At 37.4% G+C, this 21,445-nt stretch overlaps 1 protein-coding gene across 4 annotated transcripts in view; it reads right to left on the reverse strand.

The window, feature by feature from the left end:
- The window catches only part of LOC109350009 (non-specific lipid-transfer protein 1-like), an 86,688-nt gene extending 79,376 nt beyond the window's left edge, over positions 1–7,312 (reverse strand). For 2 of the 4 annotated variants that reach the window (XM_019591134.1, XM_019591117.1), the window contains exon 1: positions 6,909–7,312. In XM_019591134.1, coding sequence (XP_019446679.1) covers positions 6,909–7,246 — 338 coding nt within the window. In that variant the 5' untranslated portion in view covers positions 7,247–7,312. Of the gene's footprint in view, positions 1–5,766; positions 6,060–6,908 lie in introns of those variants that run through there. The other 2 variants (XM_019591126.1, XM_019591110.1) reach the window with 2 other exon arrangements.

The raw sequence follows: 21,445 nt of genomic DNA on the forward strand, positions 1-21,445 counted from the left end.
AAATTTCAATATTTTATATTTGTTATGTCAACGGAAACTTCTTTATCAATCCAAACAAAACCATCCATCACAAGCAGTCATCTTCCGATTTTTATCTCTCCTATTCAAGATCTGTAACACCGTGTTTTTTTCGAGCACTTTAAGTAGTTAATTATTAATGAATTACTTATAGAAATAAATCAGTAATTTTTTAGGCTAAACCTCGGTTGAGTTTTAGTCTTGTATTATAATATACTAGCTTGCCCTATTTTTCAAGATTTTTTGAGAATAAAAGTTCCCGAGATGATTTCGGGTCGTTTTATCGAGTTTTCGCCCAGTTTTTGAGTTTCGTAACTCGGAATCGAATTCCAAATTTTCCGTTAGCTTCGAAATATTATTGCTAGTCAAAATAGACATCAAGTTTGTCCGAAACTCATCTCTAGTTATTTTTCACCTCGAAATTCAAGTTTCGACGTTTCGGGTAAAAACCTAAATCGTTAGATCATATATTTTCGGACAAAGTGACCCGGTAATACTCAGGCATGACTTCAATTTCGAAATCACACCACATCAATCAAGTCGGAGTATTAATCACATCATGGGTCAATGGCTTGTCAACCAAGCAAAGTCAAAGCTTCCATAATCCCCTAAATCACTCACCAAATCTCCTCACTCCACCACCATTAGACACATCACCTAAACTAGCCTAAAGCTAAATTGCCTCTCATTAATTTTCAGATTTGAGAGAGGGTGATGCTCTCCTATAAATACGTCACCCCATCATCTCATTTTTACAATAATTTTCCTAAAGAAAGTTAAGGTATTCTTTTTCTTTTTCTCTTCTCCATTTTTCTCCACATACACCATGAGAAAATCATGATCTCTTAGTATGTTATTCACGGAGTTGATTTTATGTTTATTTTCTTTAAATATTTTGTAAGTCATGACTAAATGGGATGATAATGAAATCATGTGAACCTTTGTGTAGTTTTTGACTTATGTAGAACTTAGAATTTCTTCCTTGTTCTTAGATGGAAAAACTATATCTTTAGATAAGGTTAGATGAGTTTATTTGCTTTATAAATATTAGAAATTATTGTTAGTATTTGAATGTGTTTAAAGGTGATGATTTGAACATCAAAGGAACCTTTATTGTGTTTAAGAAAAGTTTATGTCTATTCTTGAAAGTTCAAAATATTTATGAGTTTAGTTGAAAAAATTTCATTTTAAAAAGGTATTATGTGTAAAAGGTTGTCTAGAATATGTTATTCTTTGATTACCAAGTTAAAGTAATGATTTGGGATAAAAGATGATTTATTAAAGTCTTGACTTCATAAACTTAAAGTGTTATGAAGTTTTGGATAGTAAAGTAGTAACAATGTTAACTTATGATTTATAGTTCATGACTATGAAATCAACGCCTATTAACCCTTGAGGTTATCCTAAAATTTGGAGGTGTTGAGATGGTCATGAAATTAGTTGTGTTTTCTTTAGTAACATATTTTAAATGAGGAGATTGACCTAAAAATTCTTGACTTTATAAACCTAAAGTGTTGTGAAGTATTAGATAGAAAATGATTTAAAAGTGTTGATCTTGGTTAAGTTAGCTTACTTTAAAGTAGTAAGATTGACTTAAAAAGTCATGATTTAAAAGTATTGAATTTGTTTAAGTTGGCTTACTTTAAAATGGTAAGTCTAGCCTAATAATCTTACTTAAAAATGTTAATCTTAATAAAAATGTTTTACTAGCAAAAGATAAGTTTTATGAATAGTTATCATTACCGGAAAAATGTAATGAAGTGGAAATACATGTCTAGAAAAGTTCTGTCTAAGGAAAGACTTCGTATTTAAGTGTGTCTTTATGACACACCTCTCTTTCCTGGGAAACTAACCTAGTGTATATCCATAGATTATGACATAATTATGTTATAAGTTTTGTTGAAACTTTATTTTAGAAAGTGTCATTGTGTTGTAAGACTTTCAATGATAAATGATGATTCAAGAAATACCTAACCTAGAATCGGATAGATGAAAGCGATTAACTTCATTTTAGATCGGAAGTTTTATTTTCGCGTAAAATTTTATTTCGTAAGAATAGTAATTATCAAAGTGACCTAATTATGTTATTTTGATTTTGGCGTGATGAAGAGTTCGAGAAGAGACCCGATGAATTAAGCTCACCTGGAATCGATGAAACAATTTGCACGACACACTCAAGCGAGGGAGAAAACATCGTGACACAGTGGTGTCCGAATATGCTTCAGGACCTCCAAACTCCCTCACAAGTTTGGAGTTGTCTTGGGTATTAAGAAAGCTTGTACTTAATCAATTGTCTGTTTTGTTTGGATTAAGTACAACAATATTTCTTATGCCGAATTATGTTAGGTTATGTTTATGTATGAAGATGACATGATTGTTCTTGTTTAATATTGCTCAAATAACTGTTCTAAGAATTATATGTATGAGATAATTGTTAAATTCAAGGCTTAAAAACATGTGTTATAAATGAGAAAACTTTTCATTGAGAAAACAAATTTAACTAAGTTTTAGGCTTTTCTCGCTTGAGCGAGAAGTGTTTAGAGAAAAGGGGTTCTCTCGCTTGGGCGAGACAGCTCTCGCTTGATCTGAAATATGCACAAAGAAAACTAGCTATTTTCTTACTTAAGCGAGACAACTCTCACTTGAGCCACATGTGCCTTATAAAAATGGTGATTCCCTCGCTTGAGCAAGACAGATCTCGTTTGAGCGAAAGGGCTCCATACAAACAAGACTTTTTAAGTCGTCTGAATGATAACTCTCACATGTGCGAGAGTCTAATAGCACTTTTGCCATCAAGAGTTCATTCACTTCCAATCCTATTCAATAAAACCTAAAACACCTTTATTGGAGATAATGTTCTTTCAATAAGTAAATGTTGTGAAGATGAATGATTATATGAAATTTTTGGAAACGATACAAAGAAGATTTGCCATATCTAAAGTGATGTATGTAAAGAATTGCATGGTTAAGGACGAGGCCCGCAAGTGTTATATTATGCCTGCAAGAGGCTTGGCTTGAGAGTCGTCCAGGGTGATTCAAAGATGGTTCGTAGTGGTGATGAGAAGTATTATATGCCCATGCATCGAAATCGTCTGACCTTAAGAGGCTTGGCTTGAGTGTCGTCGAGGGTGATTCAACGATGGTTCGTAGTGGTGCTGAGGTTTATTCTCTATGGTTTAAATGTTAAGACCAGGTGCCACTAGAAGCATTCCCGATGGGAGATGTCTTAGAATGGGCAAATCGTTATAAAAGATGGATTAAAATATTTAATTTGCTAACTTCGGTTAGTATGCATATTCATTGTGAATAATGAAGTAGCGGAGAGGAAATTTACGGGAGACGAATGAGCCCCGAGATGTTGAGAGGGACGGCAATGGTGGTGATTCGTCAGCAAAGTCTTGAGGGAGAGTCTAGGTGAGACAAGTCCCGTGTATTCCTGGATGATATATTATGTTGGATCGGACAGTGCTCACAGAACAAACTAGACGATCTCTAACAACCTCTCTTTGCAATCAGGATCAATAAGAGGGATGCCTAGAAAGTGTTTGATATGACACCGTCCTGAATGGACAGTTCTGTTGGAACATATATATATCCTTGCGAGGAATAAGTTTTGGTGCTATCAAATCGACTTGTTATGAGACCTGTACTCTCGGTTATTTCCTAATACTTATTGAGAAGATAATGGTGTAAGGATGGTGGACATATGCATAACATTCATATATGGTATTTATCGATATTGATTATAAAATCATAAGTTATATACTCCATTCATCATTAATACATGCATGTATGATCATATGATATATCTGTATTTGTTCTTTGTCTTGGTGTTATATTCTGTGTAATTCCACAACGTCAATGATAAGTTTTTCAATAGATGTTTTACTCTCTCACTTTCTGGTGTACTCGTATACATCCATGTTTAGATGGACAGATTGGCGATGATTAGTGGCTACTGCTTTACCATGTCCCAGGAGGGGGCATGGAGCGTTGAAGGAAAGAGATACACCTATACTGGTCCATGCGACATGGAATTGGATCTTGTATGTGATGGCTCTATGTTACATCTCCTGACACATTACGCAGCTCGGGAAGCATCGTTCGCCCTACTAGAGCGAAGGTTTGTACATTCTAGTCCATCCGCACCAGCTGAGGCATGAGGCAGATTGGAGGTTGTCAAGACCTGGCCCCAACTGAGATTATCATCTACTGACTCAATGCCAAGAGGGACGGAAGGAGCATACATGGCTACTTCGTCGGGGCCTAGGGGATACACCCTTTAATGGATTGGAAAACAGATGAGGTGGTGTAGGACGAGGACGATGATTGTGTATATTTAATTTGCATAGAGGATTCGGTGGAGGTTATAAAGATCTCTTCAGACTCGGAGATCGAGGAAGACCCGAGTGAGGTTTCTAGTGCACCACCGGTCTAGGAGCTCCTTTCTTTCTTTTGATAGGGAACCTGTGTAGGATACTTTTGTAAAGTCAACGCACTCATCATTATTTTATTTTTATTTTTATTTTTAGTCTTTGTTTCGGGCGAAGAATAGACCCCACCTTGTATTTTGTAAACCATGATATACGTATTACAAATTCAAGAATTGATTAATGAGAAGTATTCAAAAAACAATTGTGTTTCGTTATGTTTAGAATTTACAAGTTTTGTACTAATGCAATATGTTATTATGAAATTGTGTCTTTTGTTTGTGATTTTTTGTTTTAAAAGACATTTATGAATTGTTTGAATTATTTATTTTTGTCTAAAAGCTTTAATGTGTATTTTGAAAGAAGAAAAAAACGGGCCAACCTGCTAGTCTTGCCAAATATGGGTCGGGCTGACATTTTGAGCCCTTATAACAATAAGGGCCAGGTCGGGCCAGCCCATATTCTGACGGGTCAAAGGCGAGCCAGGCTGCCCCAGGCTGACCCGTATTGTCACCCCTATGCCTCAAGGCATGTATCTTGTACCTTGGGAATGATAAATTAATATTCCCTTATATACCCTGTATCTTTATCATTTGGTTAGTTTTTAGTACAAGATTTTGAAGGACTTTATGATTCATTCATCCTACAAAATGATCAACTTTCACTATCACGCTCAAACTAGCCCTTTAATGATTTAAAAAAAAATTACTTGTGGGAAAATATATTTTTATGTAAATTATACAAATCAATAAATATAACTTATATTTATTTATCATTCTTCATTTAGTTACTTTTGGTTAATACTTTTTTATTTTTAATTGATAGTTTTAAAGATAACAATATTTCAAATACTATTAAGTACTCAAGCAATTGGAAAATATATTATAGTCTGAGTAATTTTTAGTACTCAAATAATTGGAAAATGCATTATATTTTAGTTGATAGTTTCGAAAACAAAATAATGTCTTATTAAATTACTATCATATAAAAATAAACATTAAGCGATTGTACTAATGATGGAAGATAGTATTATGGTACCATATTCTAATTAGAAATCTTAATTTACTAAATGAAATATATATATATATATATATAGTACTTGTACTAATGAAGGAAGATAGTATTATGGAACCAAATTCTAGATATGTGAATTATATGACCTTTTTGAGTAGGTATTTTTTGAAAGAATTTTATTTAACTTACCGCTGATAATATTATTATGACTTACCATTGCCCTGTTTAATGAAAACATTTCAATGCAGAAATAATCTTGACTGCTCAACACAAAGTTTTATAGACTAAGCAATAGAAATTTATGAAAATTTAAGGTAAAGTAGCATGGAATTACAATCTATGTAATTATTACATGCCACAACTAAGTAAAACATCAACTTTGTTCACAGACGATATAACTAGACCAAAGTGTTATGAAATGAAACTATGGGACACCTTGACAAGAGAAGACTCGCATAAGTGGAGCCCTTGTCGCCTTCCCTTTATTATCATTAATCAATGCTACAGCATTGTTATACAAAGGATCCTACACTAGAAATTTGCTATGGTGCCTGTATCTTTCCCACCACATCAACTCTTCAGAACTTGATGCTGCAATATTGCACAAACCAATAAATAAATGAAGTGATTTAATTACCAAATTTTAGACCAAAAGTAATCTATGCTAGTGAGACGTACTTTTGGCTTAATTCTATTAATTGGCTAAATTTCAGTAACTAGCTAGCAAAAGAGCAAGGATGCATATACAGGATAATGATTTTTGTCTCACAAACATGTGAGAATAGTATGTAAAAGAGTAATCTCATGAAAACCCTTTTAAGAATTTTAATGAATTTTTTTATGGGTATTATTATTAACCATTATTTCCAAAAACTCAGGCATTAGGCTAAATATTTAAATGATGGTTGTTAAGAGATAAGAATAATGTGGAGAGAAGCTTAGCTCCTTTCATCCATTTATGGGTGTTGTCACTTTATTAATATTTAGATGAAAAACTTGACAATTTCATTAAAAAGGTAAATAACAAGATAAGGAAATTGTGAGGTAACAAGATAAGGAAATTGTCAAATCATGATGTAAGAAATTGTTACATAAATTTCTATTTTGTTCTTAAATTTAATTTTATGTAATTATTAGGGATTATAAGTTCCATCATCATGGAGAATTTTAATAGCATATCATAAACTAATTCACTAAAATATAAGTAATACAGGATAGCTATTTAAATCTACTTTATTATTTTTGTTTCTTCTTCCATTGTCATCTAATTGCACACAAAGAGTTGATAGACAATATGGTGTTTTGTATAAAGAATATTTTTCTATTTTTAAAAAATTATACATCTACTCATTCTTTATAAAATCATATTGTGGAAATTAATGTGAATTAAAATAAATTGATTAACATGGTTATGATATAAATTTACAATGGATAGAAATACCATACGTATTACAGTTGGTGGAGGTGCTGATCTTGTAAGGGAGATTGACCCCACATTTGCCCGGGAGTGATGCTGCATTCTCCGGATTGAATTGGGTCGAAGCAGCCACTGATTTGAGGCAATTGCAAGCTGTTTGTTTGTCAGCGGTGCTTTGAGCCAACGCCACGAGTCCCTTGACTCCGTTGCAGCATGTTCCAGGAACAGCTCCACCGGACTGCAGGTAAGTGAGGCATGGAGCTAGGCTACTAACAACCTGTCCACATGTTATGGTAGCCTGTGCAATGGGTGCACCCACCACTACCATGCACATTAGAACCATACATGCTACCTTAATGCTTGCCATTACTTTACAAACTAATTTACAGTGTATTTGCTTTTATATATTGCTTACTTTACTTGGTGAGTATATACCATGCAGGGTTAGGGGTTTATATAGAAAACAGAAGAGGAGTTTTATGAAATGAGAGGTTATAACATAATCCTGCACTATAAAATGGACGGTGGCCTAAGCCAATCCACATTAGACACGTGGTTTATGTTGATAGATAACCTAGAATAAGCTGCGAAACTAATGTGAGCAGTCATTTGAAATAAAAAACAGAGAGACGCTACTGCAACAATTTGCTTCATTCAAATAAAAAAAAGGTTATTCATACAATCTTCATTCCAATAAAAATTTAAAATATTACTCATGTATAATTTTTAATTATATTTAAGATTTATATGATATATAATATTTAATAACATTATATATTGGACGTCGACCGCTAAATATAATTTTTATCTTTTATTCAAATTGAGGATCAACTATATATAACATTAAGTAGCACATAAATAGTTTTAATTCGTAACACATAATTTATGATTATTGTTTATTAAGAGGATAAACTACAAAGGCTTTGATTATGATTTATTAATCGTATAAAAGTTATCCTATGCGATCTAAGATCTTATTTGATATGAAGCTCATGATTGTTACCAAAGATGCATGTGACAGCAATGGATTTGTTAGCAGTTGGGTCCCAATAAATGCTCTATAGTGCATCCCCTTGCCTTTGAGCACTTAGCCAAACATTTACGTTAGATTTATTGCCCAGCACCAAGTTTATCTCAATTTCTCAACTATATATCTCTACCTTGATTTTTACATTTGTACAACTTCCTTAACGGAAGAAGAAATATTCCAACACGTTCTCTTTGGTGCCTTTTTTTCTTCTCTTTTGTGCAATTAAGTTAAACAAAACATGATATATTGTATAGACAAGTCTAAATAATATACAAATCAATGTATCTTTATTAACTTTTGTTACAAAATGCATCAACAATTCTAAAGAAATATTGTTTAAATCGCTCTTATAATATAGTGTAACGAACCAAAAATAATAAAGAAATATTGACTCATATATTATTTGGACGTGTCTCCACAATATATCATGTTTTATTTAGCTTAATTGCATTTATCACATTTTTTGTTTAAAAGTTTACACTTATTTCTTATGCATGGGTGGTCAATGTAATGAAAGTTAAAAAATATGGGAGGTTTGTGTAAGTATAGAAAAGTGAGGGGTGGTTTGAGTAATTTCACTAAAACTCAGGAAGTGTCAGTGTAATTTACTCAAAAAATTATAATATAATTGTACGTCCAATATTTTCCCACAATTATTGAAACGTCCAATATTTTCCCACAATTATTGAAACCAAACCGGCAGAGGTTCAAAGGAATGGTGAATTTATTTCTATTTACATTCTTCTAGATATTGTATTTACTTGTTTGATTATGTTAGCTTCTATGTTGACATGAATTGCGTCTAAAACAAGTTATTTTAAAAAAATATTTTCAGGGCACAGTTATTATTATTATTTGAGATACATAATCAAAAGTTATTTACATTATCAATTAGGACTTGGTTAAATAATATATTTGTTTTCTTTTTAGCAAACCCGGGATTTAAGTCTTGTGATTAGAAAAAAATTCTCATGACATATGTGGATTTATTTGGATCAAATAAAGTTGTCTCTAATGAAAGATATTTGTGGCTAGACCAATAATTTTTTTTTGCATAAAATTTAGCTTAAAATATAGTGTTTAATTAGAAATTTAATATTCGAAAATATTAGAAGCACAATAAACGTTAAAATGAAAGTCATTTAAAGTTGAAAATTTTAAAACCAATTATTGGATATTGAATTAGTCATCAATGTGAACATAATCTATTACATTATTGTTCTTTTGTGGTTGATCGGGTAGGTCGAACTGCAGGTCCGAGGAAGAATTCTCCTGGGATCTAGATGGAGGTCGACATGCACCCGCCAGTGGAGGTACTTGAAAGACTCTTCAACGATCAAGTCAGTATAAGTATATTGGTGGTAGGAAAAAGATAATATATCAGAATAAGTAATGAGGGAATAGTAATGAATAAAGATACTTCTTGTTGGGAGAGACTCCTATTTATAGTGGTTGAGATGAATGACGTGGATGTAGAGGGTACTGTTAGCCTGGCCAACCATTTTGGCCTGTTGGGGGCTGCTTTTTTCGTGTCAAACGGATTTGGCAGGCCCATACTTTGTGCATAGTTGACTTGCCTGTGGCAGGTCTGATAGCCGCATCTCAAGTCTGTCTTTGTCATGTTAGCATGAGGGTATGCAGAACTACAGGTGGTACGATGGTACGTTATTCGCAACATGTCAAGCAGAGCTGGTCCCAAACCCAACCTGATGAGTCTAGTCAATGAGTCTGTGAAGTCCCTTGATTAGCCATGCCCGTGCCTTGGCCGGTTGGGAGGGAGGACCATTCGAGCAGATTTAACATTCAGTTGATCGGGATAGAACAATTGTCCATGGTCTAGTAGGAGGCTCGGTAGCCGGGCATGACGGTGGACTCTAGGTCATCATAAGGTCTCTAAATTGGTTGATACTTGGTTGGTCGATGTCAACCTTGAAATTAAGGCATTTACGGTGCGGATACTCGAGTGTGGCTCGTTGATTCATTTATCGTTGCTTTCATCTTGGTTGTTGGGCCTCCGTTGGATTGAACTCGAGTATTTTTGGACGGGCAAGATGGGATGTTCTTTCATCTTTTGGAACTCCTTCACGTGAATGACCATGTATGAATCTGGGCTTCCCGATGACGTCGGTGCGTGAGGTCGGCCTCTTACCATTGGATGAATCTGGGCTTCCCTTATAAATAAGGAGGGTCCTTCCTTTAGTCATTATGTTTGCCTTTTTCTTCGAAGCTTCTTGCTAAAGAATTTGCTCTCAAGCCGACCAATTGTTCATCTTCTTCAGACTACATTTCTCAGGTATCTTCTTGCTCCTTACTCTTCTAATAATGGTCTACTCTACCGAGCATGAGCTTAGCTTAGATAGCATGGAGGTTTTGTCCTAGCCTCCACCTATCTTCACTATCCCTTCCCGATGATGTTTGTGCATGAGGTTGGCCTTTGAGAGGAGGTCGAGTGATCTCTCACTCTAAACCTTGTTGCCCAAATGGAGGGAGAGAATGGCGAGATGGGGGAAATACTGATCGACCGAGCAGCTGCACTCGGGAGGGGTTGCTGGTAGTGAGTAGCGACTCTAGTTCGGGATCTAATTTTGTTCTGGTTGCAGGTCCTCTATGATGAGAACATACACTACAAAGGCTGAACAGTTGGTCATTCCCGCCGGCTTGGACAAACCTGGTGGTTGGTATTGGTAGGTGGACCGGGAAATATTAGGGTTGAGTAATCATTTCTTGGTTGACGACCGACCTAACATGAATATCTTGGAGCGTTCGGCGAACACCGTTGCCCTGAAGTCTCCTTAGGCTGACGACAGGATCTGTCAGGATCTCCTTGTCAAGGCGGGGATCAACTACGCCTTCTATATGTATGTCATTTACTCCTGGAAGCTCAATTTGTGTCTTCCTCTACACGATTGGAGTATGGACGTGTTGGGTCATCTTCAAGTCGCCCCCTCTAAACTCCATCCGAAGACCTAAGGATTTATCTGTGCTGGGTTAATGTGTATCCCTGCTGGGTCAACCTTTTCTTATGGATGTTCCGGGTTACCCATAGTACAAACTCGAATGAAGAGAAGGAGGGTCACCATGAATGAGTATGTCTCTAGTAGCGAAACAAGCAAGCCCTATTCACCCCTATTGACCAGACAGTGGAGAATTGGAAAAATGGATTTTATCGGGTGACAATAAAGGGGGTTTCACGTTAGTCGTGGATGTATAGCCCAAACATAAAGAGTCGGTCCCGCTTCGCCTAGAACGGGGAGTTCCATCAAAATTCCATCAAAAGGTTTTCGACCAGTGATGGGAGTTTAACTGGTTGGGATGCGGAGGCGTCCAATGAGATGTTTGGCTGGCTGGCGGAAGGTGCGACTATGGTTTGCTCGTCCTTACAAAATGGGGACACAGTCCTGGAGCAACACATAGGTAGGTTGGTCGGGTTATTTGGTGAATGTTCAATTATTTATTTTCCGTATAACTAACCTTTCTTTTTTTCGTTTTTAACCGATATGAGCAGTAACCTGACAAGAGTCGTTTGATGGCTAACACTCTTGGGAGGGGGCAAGATGGCGCTTCTGCGAGTAAGCATGCCCGAACCTCTTCTCCTTCAAGGGCTTCTTCCGCTTCCAGCCAAGGATCAGACCTCTCCCCTAGACAATGCCAAGTGAAGTTGCTCAACCTATTCCCATTGTCTGGCCAGCCTAACTGATGGTCGACCTGACCAGAGAATCCGTGCCTAACCCTCCTTCAAGGCAGGAGGTCCTCGTTGGCGTTGTGGTTCAAACTACTAAGCTTACTAGGCAAAAATCGGTCAGGAAGGGGAATGAGTCGACCACCAGTTCTGGCCAGATTCTCTCATCCTTTTGTGTTGCCAGGTCAGTGGAACAAAATATCTTGAGTCCTTTTGTGAGAGAGGTTTTGGACGTGATCATCCTGTCCGACCTTATAAAACAACTCCAGATATGTTCCCGCCATTCGGCTGTGATAGCAAAATATTTCGATGAGGAGGGGGTCCTACTCAACCGGTTGGAGAGCGGCGCTCTGACCACTCTTCAAGAGCAGCATTCTGCCGTCCTATAGAATTTAAAAGAGGCTTATGCTTTAGAATTGAAGAGTGTGGAAGCTCAGGTTATGACGACCAATGAGCAGTTGTCACTGATGTCTTATCGGCAAGAGTATTCTCATCGGCAAGATTGTTCCCATCGAGCGGCCATGGAAAAACATGAGACGTTGGTTGAGATGACCACTCGGGTTGAAGAGACCGAACTTTAAGTCCAACATCTCAGTGCCAAGCTAGAGCAATCAGAGGGGAGGGGGTAGGCTGCCCAAGGTGAAGCTGACCACCTTGCTGGGGAGCTGACTGCTTCGCAGGCTCGGGTGGAAGTTCTCGAAGAGGAGAAGGCACTTCTAGCCAAGGAGAAGGCCGACCAGGCTGCTGACTTAGAAGAGATGGCAGGTTTGACAAGTGAAGCCACCTATCTGGCCTGGGACAATGTTGTGTGCCAAATCTGCCTAGTCCACCCCAATAAGGGTTTCTTCTGGATGGATATGCAGGCCCTCGTCGTTGATGAGGAGTTGGTGGTAGGGGGCTGGATGTCGTTGTTAAGCTGCAGTTCTAGGTAGAAGTGGGTGATATAGAATAGGTTTGTTTTGTAAGTATTTGTAATATGCTATTCTTAATGAAGCATTTTATTTGAGGGATTGTCTTTTTCTTCGTACTTTTTGGTTGAAATTGATAATAATTGAACCTGAATCTGAACAAGGTAATCTTGACTGGAAATAATCCAAAGAACTTGAATATAAACAAGATAACCTTGGTCGGAAATCCTATAACCCAATAATTAAACTTCAATTAGAACATGTAATCTTGACCAGAAATAATCCAAAGAACCTTGAATATAAACAAGATAACCATGGTCGAAAGTACCAATAACTGTGATAACTGAATCTTGAACTTGAACAATTTAATCATGGCCGAAAATAATCCAAAAAACCTTGGATATAAATAAGATAACCTTGGTCGGAAGTAGCAATAAGTCAATAACTGAACTTGGATTTGAACAAGGTAATCTTGTCTGAAAATAATGCAAGGATGTGATGTGCCATACATAAGGTTGAAGGGGGACTCACCAGTTGTGGGATGTGGAGCTGTTCGGTAAGCATTCCCGGGTAAATCTTGATCCCCCTCAAAATGAGTTTGTTGGTTCCCTCTAACTGCGCATTGTTTTGAGGGTGCTCGATGGATGTGATGTGTTGTTTGATATGCAAATCTGACAATAGTTCTTAAAATTTCCGGTCGGAAAATTGGGTACCATTATCTATAATGATGGCAGCCGGGATGCCGAACCGGGTGATGATGTTTTTCCAAGTAAATTTCTGGATAATGGCCAATGTGATGGTGGACAAGGCCTCAGCCTCAATCCACTTTGTGAAACACTCCATAACAACTATTAGAAACTTTAGATTGTCGGCTGCTTGAGGAAAAGGTCCCAGAATATCCATGCACCATGTACAAAATGGCCAAGGAGCTAGTGTGGTAGTTAACTCTTCTGGTGGGGCTTTATGGAAGTTGACAAATAGTTGGCATCAGGCGCATTTCTTGGTTAGATCATACACATCCTTCTCCATAGTTGGCCAGAAAAACCCAGACTGCAAACCTTTCTTTGCTAGGGAAGCTGCATCGAGCCGGTGTCCATAACTTCCCTCATGGACCTCTATAAGGACATATTGTATCCTATCAAGGCTGTGGCATTTAAGGGGAGACCAGAAAAACCTCAGCGATATAATGATCACTAGGCTAGAGTGTAACAAGAACAACAATAAGGAACCTCTATCTTTCCTTCTAGTCGGTAGGCAGATCACAATGCAGAAGGTATTTGATGAACGTACTCATCGAATCATCTAATAAGATGGAGATTTGTTCAATGGCCATGATACTGGGTTTGAGGATAGTCCCTTCGATGACAGACTAGTTGCTTCCCGGGCTCTTAGTGCTAGCTAGTTTAGACAAAATATACCCGAGCATTTTGTCCCCAAGAAATATGTTGGATGGTTGCATCTTCGAACATAACCATAAACTCCTCCACCTTTACCAAGTACTCATCCAAGAGTGTGTCTTGCTTTGGTAAGCACTAGTTATCTATGAGACTGCCAACTAGGAATCACTACAGGTAGCAATTATTTCAGCCCCAACCTCAAACTTGGCCTGGTTGTTGGAGGTTCATAAGGTGAAAGTCAGAGAGTGCTCAATGGTCATCCAATTGCCATTGTCCAGTAGTATTTCGGCCACACTTCCCTTGGGGTTGGAAGATATGTCAATAGAGATCATCCAAGTCTTCCTCGGATTGTCCGACTATGTGGTTAATTAGGAAACAAAGTCTGATAAGACTTGGCTCTTAATAGCTATTTGAGGTTCATACCGAATGTCTTAATAGCTATTTGTGGAAGATTTGTTTGATGGGTTGGTTGGTTCTGACCACTATTGGGTGAGACTGAAAATACTGGCGTAACCACCTAGTGGCCACCATGATGGCATATATTACTTTCTCCAACAGCTAATACCTGATTTTTGGGCCTTGTAGTGCCTTTCTTATGAAATATACCAGACTCTGACCTTTTTCAGTTTCACATATCAAAGTTGTGGCCACGACTTCATCGACCACTAGAAGGTAGACATACAAGATATCGTCGGGTCTTGGCTTAGTTAGCACTGGCGGGGCGGCCAAGTAATGCTTGAAGGTCTGAAAAGCCATCTCACAATCAACTGACAATTCAAATTTCTTGCTCTTCTTCAATGACTGGAATATTGGGAGAGAATGTTTGGCAGTTAATGGGAGGAACATGGATAAGGAGGCCAACCAACCATTTAGTCGTTGAACCTCTTTTAATAAATGAGGCCTTCTAATCTCAATATTTGTCTAGGATTTGGTGGGATTAGCTTCAATTCCTCGGCTGGTCAGCAGGAAGCCGAGGAATTTCCCGACTTCTACACCGAATTTACATTCGTCCAGATTGAGTCTCATGTTATACTTGTGGAGCTGTTAGAAAATGTTCTGTAGAATGGAGACATGATCTTCTCAAGGAAGGCTTTTGGTGATCATGTCATCCATGTGTCAACCAATTTGTCTCCCGAATACCTTGTTCATCATTCTCTGATATGTTGCCCCTGCAATCTTTAGACTGAATGGCACAACCGTGTAACATTAAGCTGCTCAGTCAGTGATGAAAGCAGTCTTTTCATGGTCTGGTGAATACATCGGGATCTAGTTATATACTGAGTAAACATTCATGAAGGATAAGTATTGATAGCCCAAAGAGTTATCCTCTAGATGATTAATGTTGGGAAGAGGATATGGGTCTTTAGGGCACACCTTGTTCAAGTTTGTGTAATCCACACACATCCTCCATTTCCTGGAGGGCTTCTTGACCAACATCACGTTTGCCAACTAGGTGGTGTAGGTGATTTCTCGGATAAATCTGGCTTCTAGAAGCTCGGTAGTTTTCTGAGCGACCTTAGTTATTCTTTGGACCCCCATTTTTCTTCGCTTATGAGCAACTAGTTTTGCCCCTAGGTTGGTCGTCAACCGATGACACATTAGTGAGGGTTCAATTCCGGGCATATCGGTTGTAGACTAGGCGAAGAGGTCCCCTATATATACTAGGTTGGTCTCTAGTGGCCTGAGCTGTACAAATATTTTTTCCCCTTCTAGTTGTGGGCGGAACTCTCCTTCGTCAGCTCGGACATCCAACTCTACCATGTGCACACCCCTCACCCTTTTTCTTGGGGTGGGCCCCTTCTTGCTATGTGACTAGGATAGAGGCTCATTTGATAACAACTTCAGGCATTATGCTAGTCTCACCGAATCTTGCATACCTAGAGATTAGAAGAGAGAAACATCATGCACACATGCGGTGTAGAGACCACTGCTTCAAGGTGGTTGAGCGTTTGGTGACCCAAAATTGCGTTGTAGGCCGATTGGCAATCAAGGACCATGAATTTGGTCTAAATCATTCTGCTTAGAGGTTGATCCCCAATTGTCAACCAAATTTCCATGTAGCCTCGTGAAGTTATACCTTAGCTAGTGAACCCTACCAACTGCCATCATAAGGTTGTAGGCCACGATCTCTCAATTCCATCTTCTCAAACAGATCTTGGAACGTGATGTGTGCCGAACTCCCTTGGTCGACGAGGAGTCTGCTGACCTTTTTGTTGTTCAACTTAGCAGTGATAACCAAGGGATCATCATGTCCTCAAATGACACCTTCATTGTCACGGTCGACGAATGAGATAGGGGGAACACTTCTACTTTCATGTTGTGGGTGAGTATCTCTTGTGGCCACTTGCATGACCTCTCACACATATCGTTTCTGGGATGATTTGGAAGTGTCGCATGTGGCAAATACCCGATAAATAATGTTAATATTAACCAGGCTCCTTTGCATGCGGTTGTTTGGACGATACCTATCTTCCCGATCCTTATTCTAAGGACGTCCCTATTGAATTCTTGGAGGCTAACACATCCTCAAAGGATTGGGTCCACATTATGGAGGTGAGCGTCCTTGTTGTGCTATCCCACCGATGAAGTGTTGTAGGTGCCCGGCCTATATCATATATTCAATGGTGTCTTACAACGGGGTGCACTCATATGTTATATGTCTGAATGCACTATGGAACTCACAATATTTTGATCGGTCTTGTGGCCCCACCTATTTGTTTGGATTGGGTTTTGGGAGTTGGAACAGGGGGTGGTCATGACCTCTTGTAAGATTCTAGAATGGCGAGCACTGAGAGGGGTGTAGGTCGTATATTAGGATTTTCCTGGTGGGCCTGATAGATCATCTATAGGGTGGACATGGAATTTGGGCCTTTTGGCTTCTCGTGAGGGGTGGTGTGTATGGTGTTTGGAGAATGGTCGGATGCTAGGAGTCTCTTCTAAGTTAATGAATTGATGGGCTTTGGAGCGGAGGTCTTCCATAGTGTGGTCAATGTATTTGGCCCGCTCTGTTTTGAAGAGACTATCTCTTAAACCCATCATCAGAACATGGGTAGCCACATTACGACTTAGGGTGCGAACTTTCATACCGCATAATTGAATCTGTACAGGTACGCACGGATGCACTTGTGCTAACCTTGCTGAATATTGGACAAGGCTAAGGTTAAGGATGACCTTGGCTGTTCTTTGCTGACTATGAACCAGATGTTGAATGTATTGGCCAGGGTGGACCACTAATCGATGCTTCCTGGTACCAATCGTGTGAACCACTATAGAGTAGTGCATTTCAGGGTGAGTGGGAAGGCTGAACACATGATTTTATTTGTTGCTCCGTGGAAGAGCATGGTTGCTTCAAAGGCATTGAGGTGTTCCTGAGGGTCGGAGGTTCCGACATACTGGTCAATGTTTGTTGGGAGGGCTAAGTGTTTAGCTAAAGGGTAAGAGATGATATCATTAGTGAAGGGGTGCTTAGTTCCATGGAAGTTGTGTTCTGAGAGGTGGGTTTGATTTGTGGTCTTTGTGTGTACGGGATTTTTGTGGATAGGGTGAGATTCTCTAGCGGACTCGGTGATATGGGCTTGGGTGACTGGTCGTGATGGTCTGTAACTCGAGTCTGGCTTTGACTAGCAGAGTTCCTCCAACATATTGGCTTGCTGCTGGATTAGCCTTTCTTGCCTTTCCATGATTTGGAGGAGTTGTTGGATTGTTGGTGGTGCCTGTTCAAGGTAGTGTGGTGGCTCCGACTACTTTGTTGTGAGGGTTGTATTTATGATGGGGGATTGATGGAAGGTGTGTGGTGGTTGGAAGGCATGTTTGTGGGTGTTGGTTTTAACTGGGTGGTGGAGTTTTCTTGATTTCGGGTGGTCACCATGGTGTAAGTAAGCCACAAACGGCGCCAATTTTCTCCTGCAATCTGGATGGAGATTGGCTTGGACCCGCTGGTGCAGGTACTTGAAAAGGCTCTCTGACGATCAAGTCAGTATGAGTATATTGGTGGTAGGAAGTAGAGAATATATCTTAGAGAATAAGTAATGAGAGAATAGTAATGAATAGAGATACTTCTTGTTGGGGGAGGCTCCTATTTATAGTGGTTGAGATGGATGGCGTGGATCTAGAGGGTACTATTGGCCTAGTCGACCATTCTGGCCTTTCGGGGGCTGCTTTTCCGTGTTAGGCAGATTTGGCAGGCCCGTAGTCTATGTATAGTTGACTTGTTGCGCGTGGTAGGTCTCATAGCCGCATCTCTAGCCTGTCTTTGTCGTGTTGGCAGGAAGATAGGTGAAATTGCAGGTGGTACGATGGTTCGTTGTTGGCAGTGTGTCAGGCAGAGGTGGTCCCAAACCCAGTCTGGTAAGTCTGGTTAACGAGTTTGTGAAGTCCCTTGACTGGCCATACTTGGGCCTTGGCCGGTTGCGAGGGAGGACCATCCGAGCAGATTGGATATCCGGTTGAATGGGATGGAACAATTACTCTATCAAAAGTGGGTGAGCTTTATTTACATGAGAACCACAAAAGAAAAAAGCACCAATGCTACAACAAAAGTTCAGAACTAGAATGGCTACCTACGTTACTGTTTAGAAATTGGTTTCTTTCATTGTTGTTCTTGAAGTTTACCACAGTCATGACATGACACTAACTTCCGAATAAAAGAATTAGGCGTATTTTCCCCCAACGTGCATGTTACATTACATCATTTAAACTTTGTTAGATTGACTTCCATTGATTTATTCGTCCAACTACAAATAGTTCCTATATTCCTATACGTGATTTTAAAAGTTGGAAACGGTCAAGACTGCTTGTTACTTGTTAGCACTAACTGATTATCACAGGAGCATGTGAGACACATGCCCTCTGAATTTTCTAATTTTACTTTAAAATATTTACTTTACCTTATTTATTAAAACATTTATTTTACTATCTCAATGCTAGTTTGAATGTAAAGGATATTTATAAAGCATTTTAATATTGATAATTTATTTATTTTGTGCAAAATATATATCCTATGGGTTTCAATGAGTAAAAGAAGATTAACTTGCAATATCAACTTGAACATTTTATTATTAACGTTATTAGTCATTCATTTTAAAGAACCTCTTAATCATCTCTAAATTAAGTGTAGATTTTACAAAAATGGAAAACGTACATGCATAATACTTGCTTAATGATGTTATTTGTCTTATTATCTATTTTGATTTCTAAAACTAGTAGAAAGAGATCATTTTCAGGAATGAAGACAATCGATATAAGATTACATAGTAAGATGAAAGATGAATTTCTTGTAGGTAACATGCAGATTTATATTGAGAATTAATATATTATTCTCACACTTTAAAATAATTATATATGCTTCTTTATATTTTATTGTTACTCTATTAATTTTAGTTATAAATGTAATTAAATATGGTTGATCCCTCTAAAATTTTGGTCAAGACCCGCTAGTGCTTGTTAGAGACCTATTATATGGTGTATAATAGTTCATAGTAGATTTTTTCATAAACATATCAGACTAAGGTTTTTTTTAAAAAAAATATATTTAGCCTAATAGGTAAGACTCTAGTCCATCTAAAATATCGATTAAGTTTGAGTTTGAGTTTCATGATTTGTCCTTTACTTTACAAACAAATATATTTGCTTATGATAATGATCATAGACAATAAATAATATAACTTTATTTCATATCATACATACTAAGTTTCTACAAATATGGTATACTATTGAGCCAAATCAAAATAGTTTAAGAGTTGATGTCTATTCATTAATTAAACACACCATTCATTTTGTTTAATAGATTGCACCCATCTCCCTTTTAGGGTGGCCAATGTAATATATGTCTAGAAATTAGTGGTTGTTTGTGTTGGTGCAAAAATGGAGGTGTTTTATGTTAGTGTAATTTAATATGTAAAAAATAAAAATGTAAGTTACTTGTTGATGTTAGATAAACATATTTAAATACAGATCTGTCAGTTATTTAAACAACGACTTCTCGCTATTTAAAGGAAGACTTATTAGCCTATTTAAAGTAAAACGTCTAGATCTTAAAATGACCAAAAAGTCAAGGGTTCGATTCTTGGGAACGACACTTATTGGGAGGGACAACCATGCACCCCGAAATGGATTAGTTCCTTACCTAAAAATGTATAAAAATGTGAGGGGATACACATGGTAGTACAAAAAATGTCTTATAACATAATAAACCTTTAAAGAGGATTATAGGTTAGACTAGACTTTTACATAAGTAAGGGCTTAAAGCCTTGATTGTTTTCTAAACAGTTAAACATGTCAGATTTAGTCTAGTATATATATTATATTGACTGAGTTTGTTTAAGGAAAAGTCTTTGCACTAGTTTTAGCCTATATGTAGACACACATTAAAAACTACTACAATATTAATCTTATAACTGATAACATGGTGTTTAATGTCTTATTGTTAGGGCAGATTTATGTTTAGTACAAACAATGTTTAAGTGGAAAGTTTGATTCTCCTTTATTTTTCTGTTTGTGAATGGGAATGTAGTGCATTTTATTATGATTATTATTACTATGGTTATGATTGAATTAAAAAATAAATTCACCTAATTTCCCTTATTATTCAGATAAATGAATGGTAGTAGTACCGATGGAGCAAGAGGAGTACAAGAAGGAAAAATATATGCAAAAATAGCAAAAAGAGAAGACTTTTGCGGTATGAATAGACATCACAATTATGCAGCCTCAATAGTCCCTTTTTGCCACTTATAATTAGAAAAAAGTTTCTATATGGCCCAACACGATCATAGCAATGATATGCCAACTATTATGCATAGATATGCCATCTCTAGCGCCTATAAATTGAGAGCTTGCTTACCGGGAAATAGGAGTATATATCTATCTAATGGCTCAATACTCACTATCCATACACACCCGATTCTTAATTTATATTCATTCACTAATGATTATTCCACACAATAACCTTAAAATTACAAAAAGCTAATATCTTAATCAATTAACCACTTATGTAACAAAGCCCTATTTTTAGCAACTTTAATTCATATGATTAAAAAATATGACTTGCAAAATCATGCCTCTATGCCGAGTAATCCATGCATGCAAGTTGGGTTAAAATCCAACACCTCAATTATATTAGTCGTCAATGTCTTGGTCTATACTAACACTTTACTAAAAGTAGTTATATGCTTAGCAACTACAATGATAAAATTAAGTTTTATAAACCTTCAAACATATATCTATGTCTAGTAGTCTATGTCATTCTGTTTGAGAGTTATAAAATCACAAGTTTAGCACTATGATACTAAAAAGTAACATGCATGACAAATAATAAAAGTCTATGTCTAAAAAATATACTACTTGATGAGTTATGCAAGTTCATAATAATGAAAGTAAGAAACTAAGGAACTTATTCAATAATCATGTAAAAGTTGATCAAACTTAAATCAAGTATAAAGTAAATACATAACTCAAATATACCCAAAACTTTATGGATTAATGTTGAATCAGTGTATATACATCAAACATATGCTACATTCAATCCCAACAGAGGAGTACTTAGGTACACATT

Source organism: Lupinus angustifolius, chromosome LG01 (assembly GCF_001865875.1).
Source record: "Lupinus angustifolius cultivar Tanjil chromosome LG01, LupAngTanjil_v1.0, whole genome shotgun sequence".
NCBI lineage: Eukaryota > Viridiplantae > Streptophyta > Magnoliopsida > Fabales > Fabaceae > Lupinus > Lupinus angustifolius.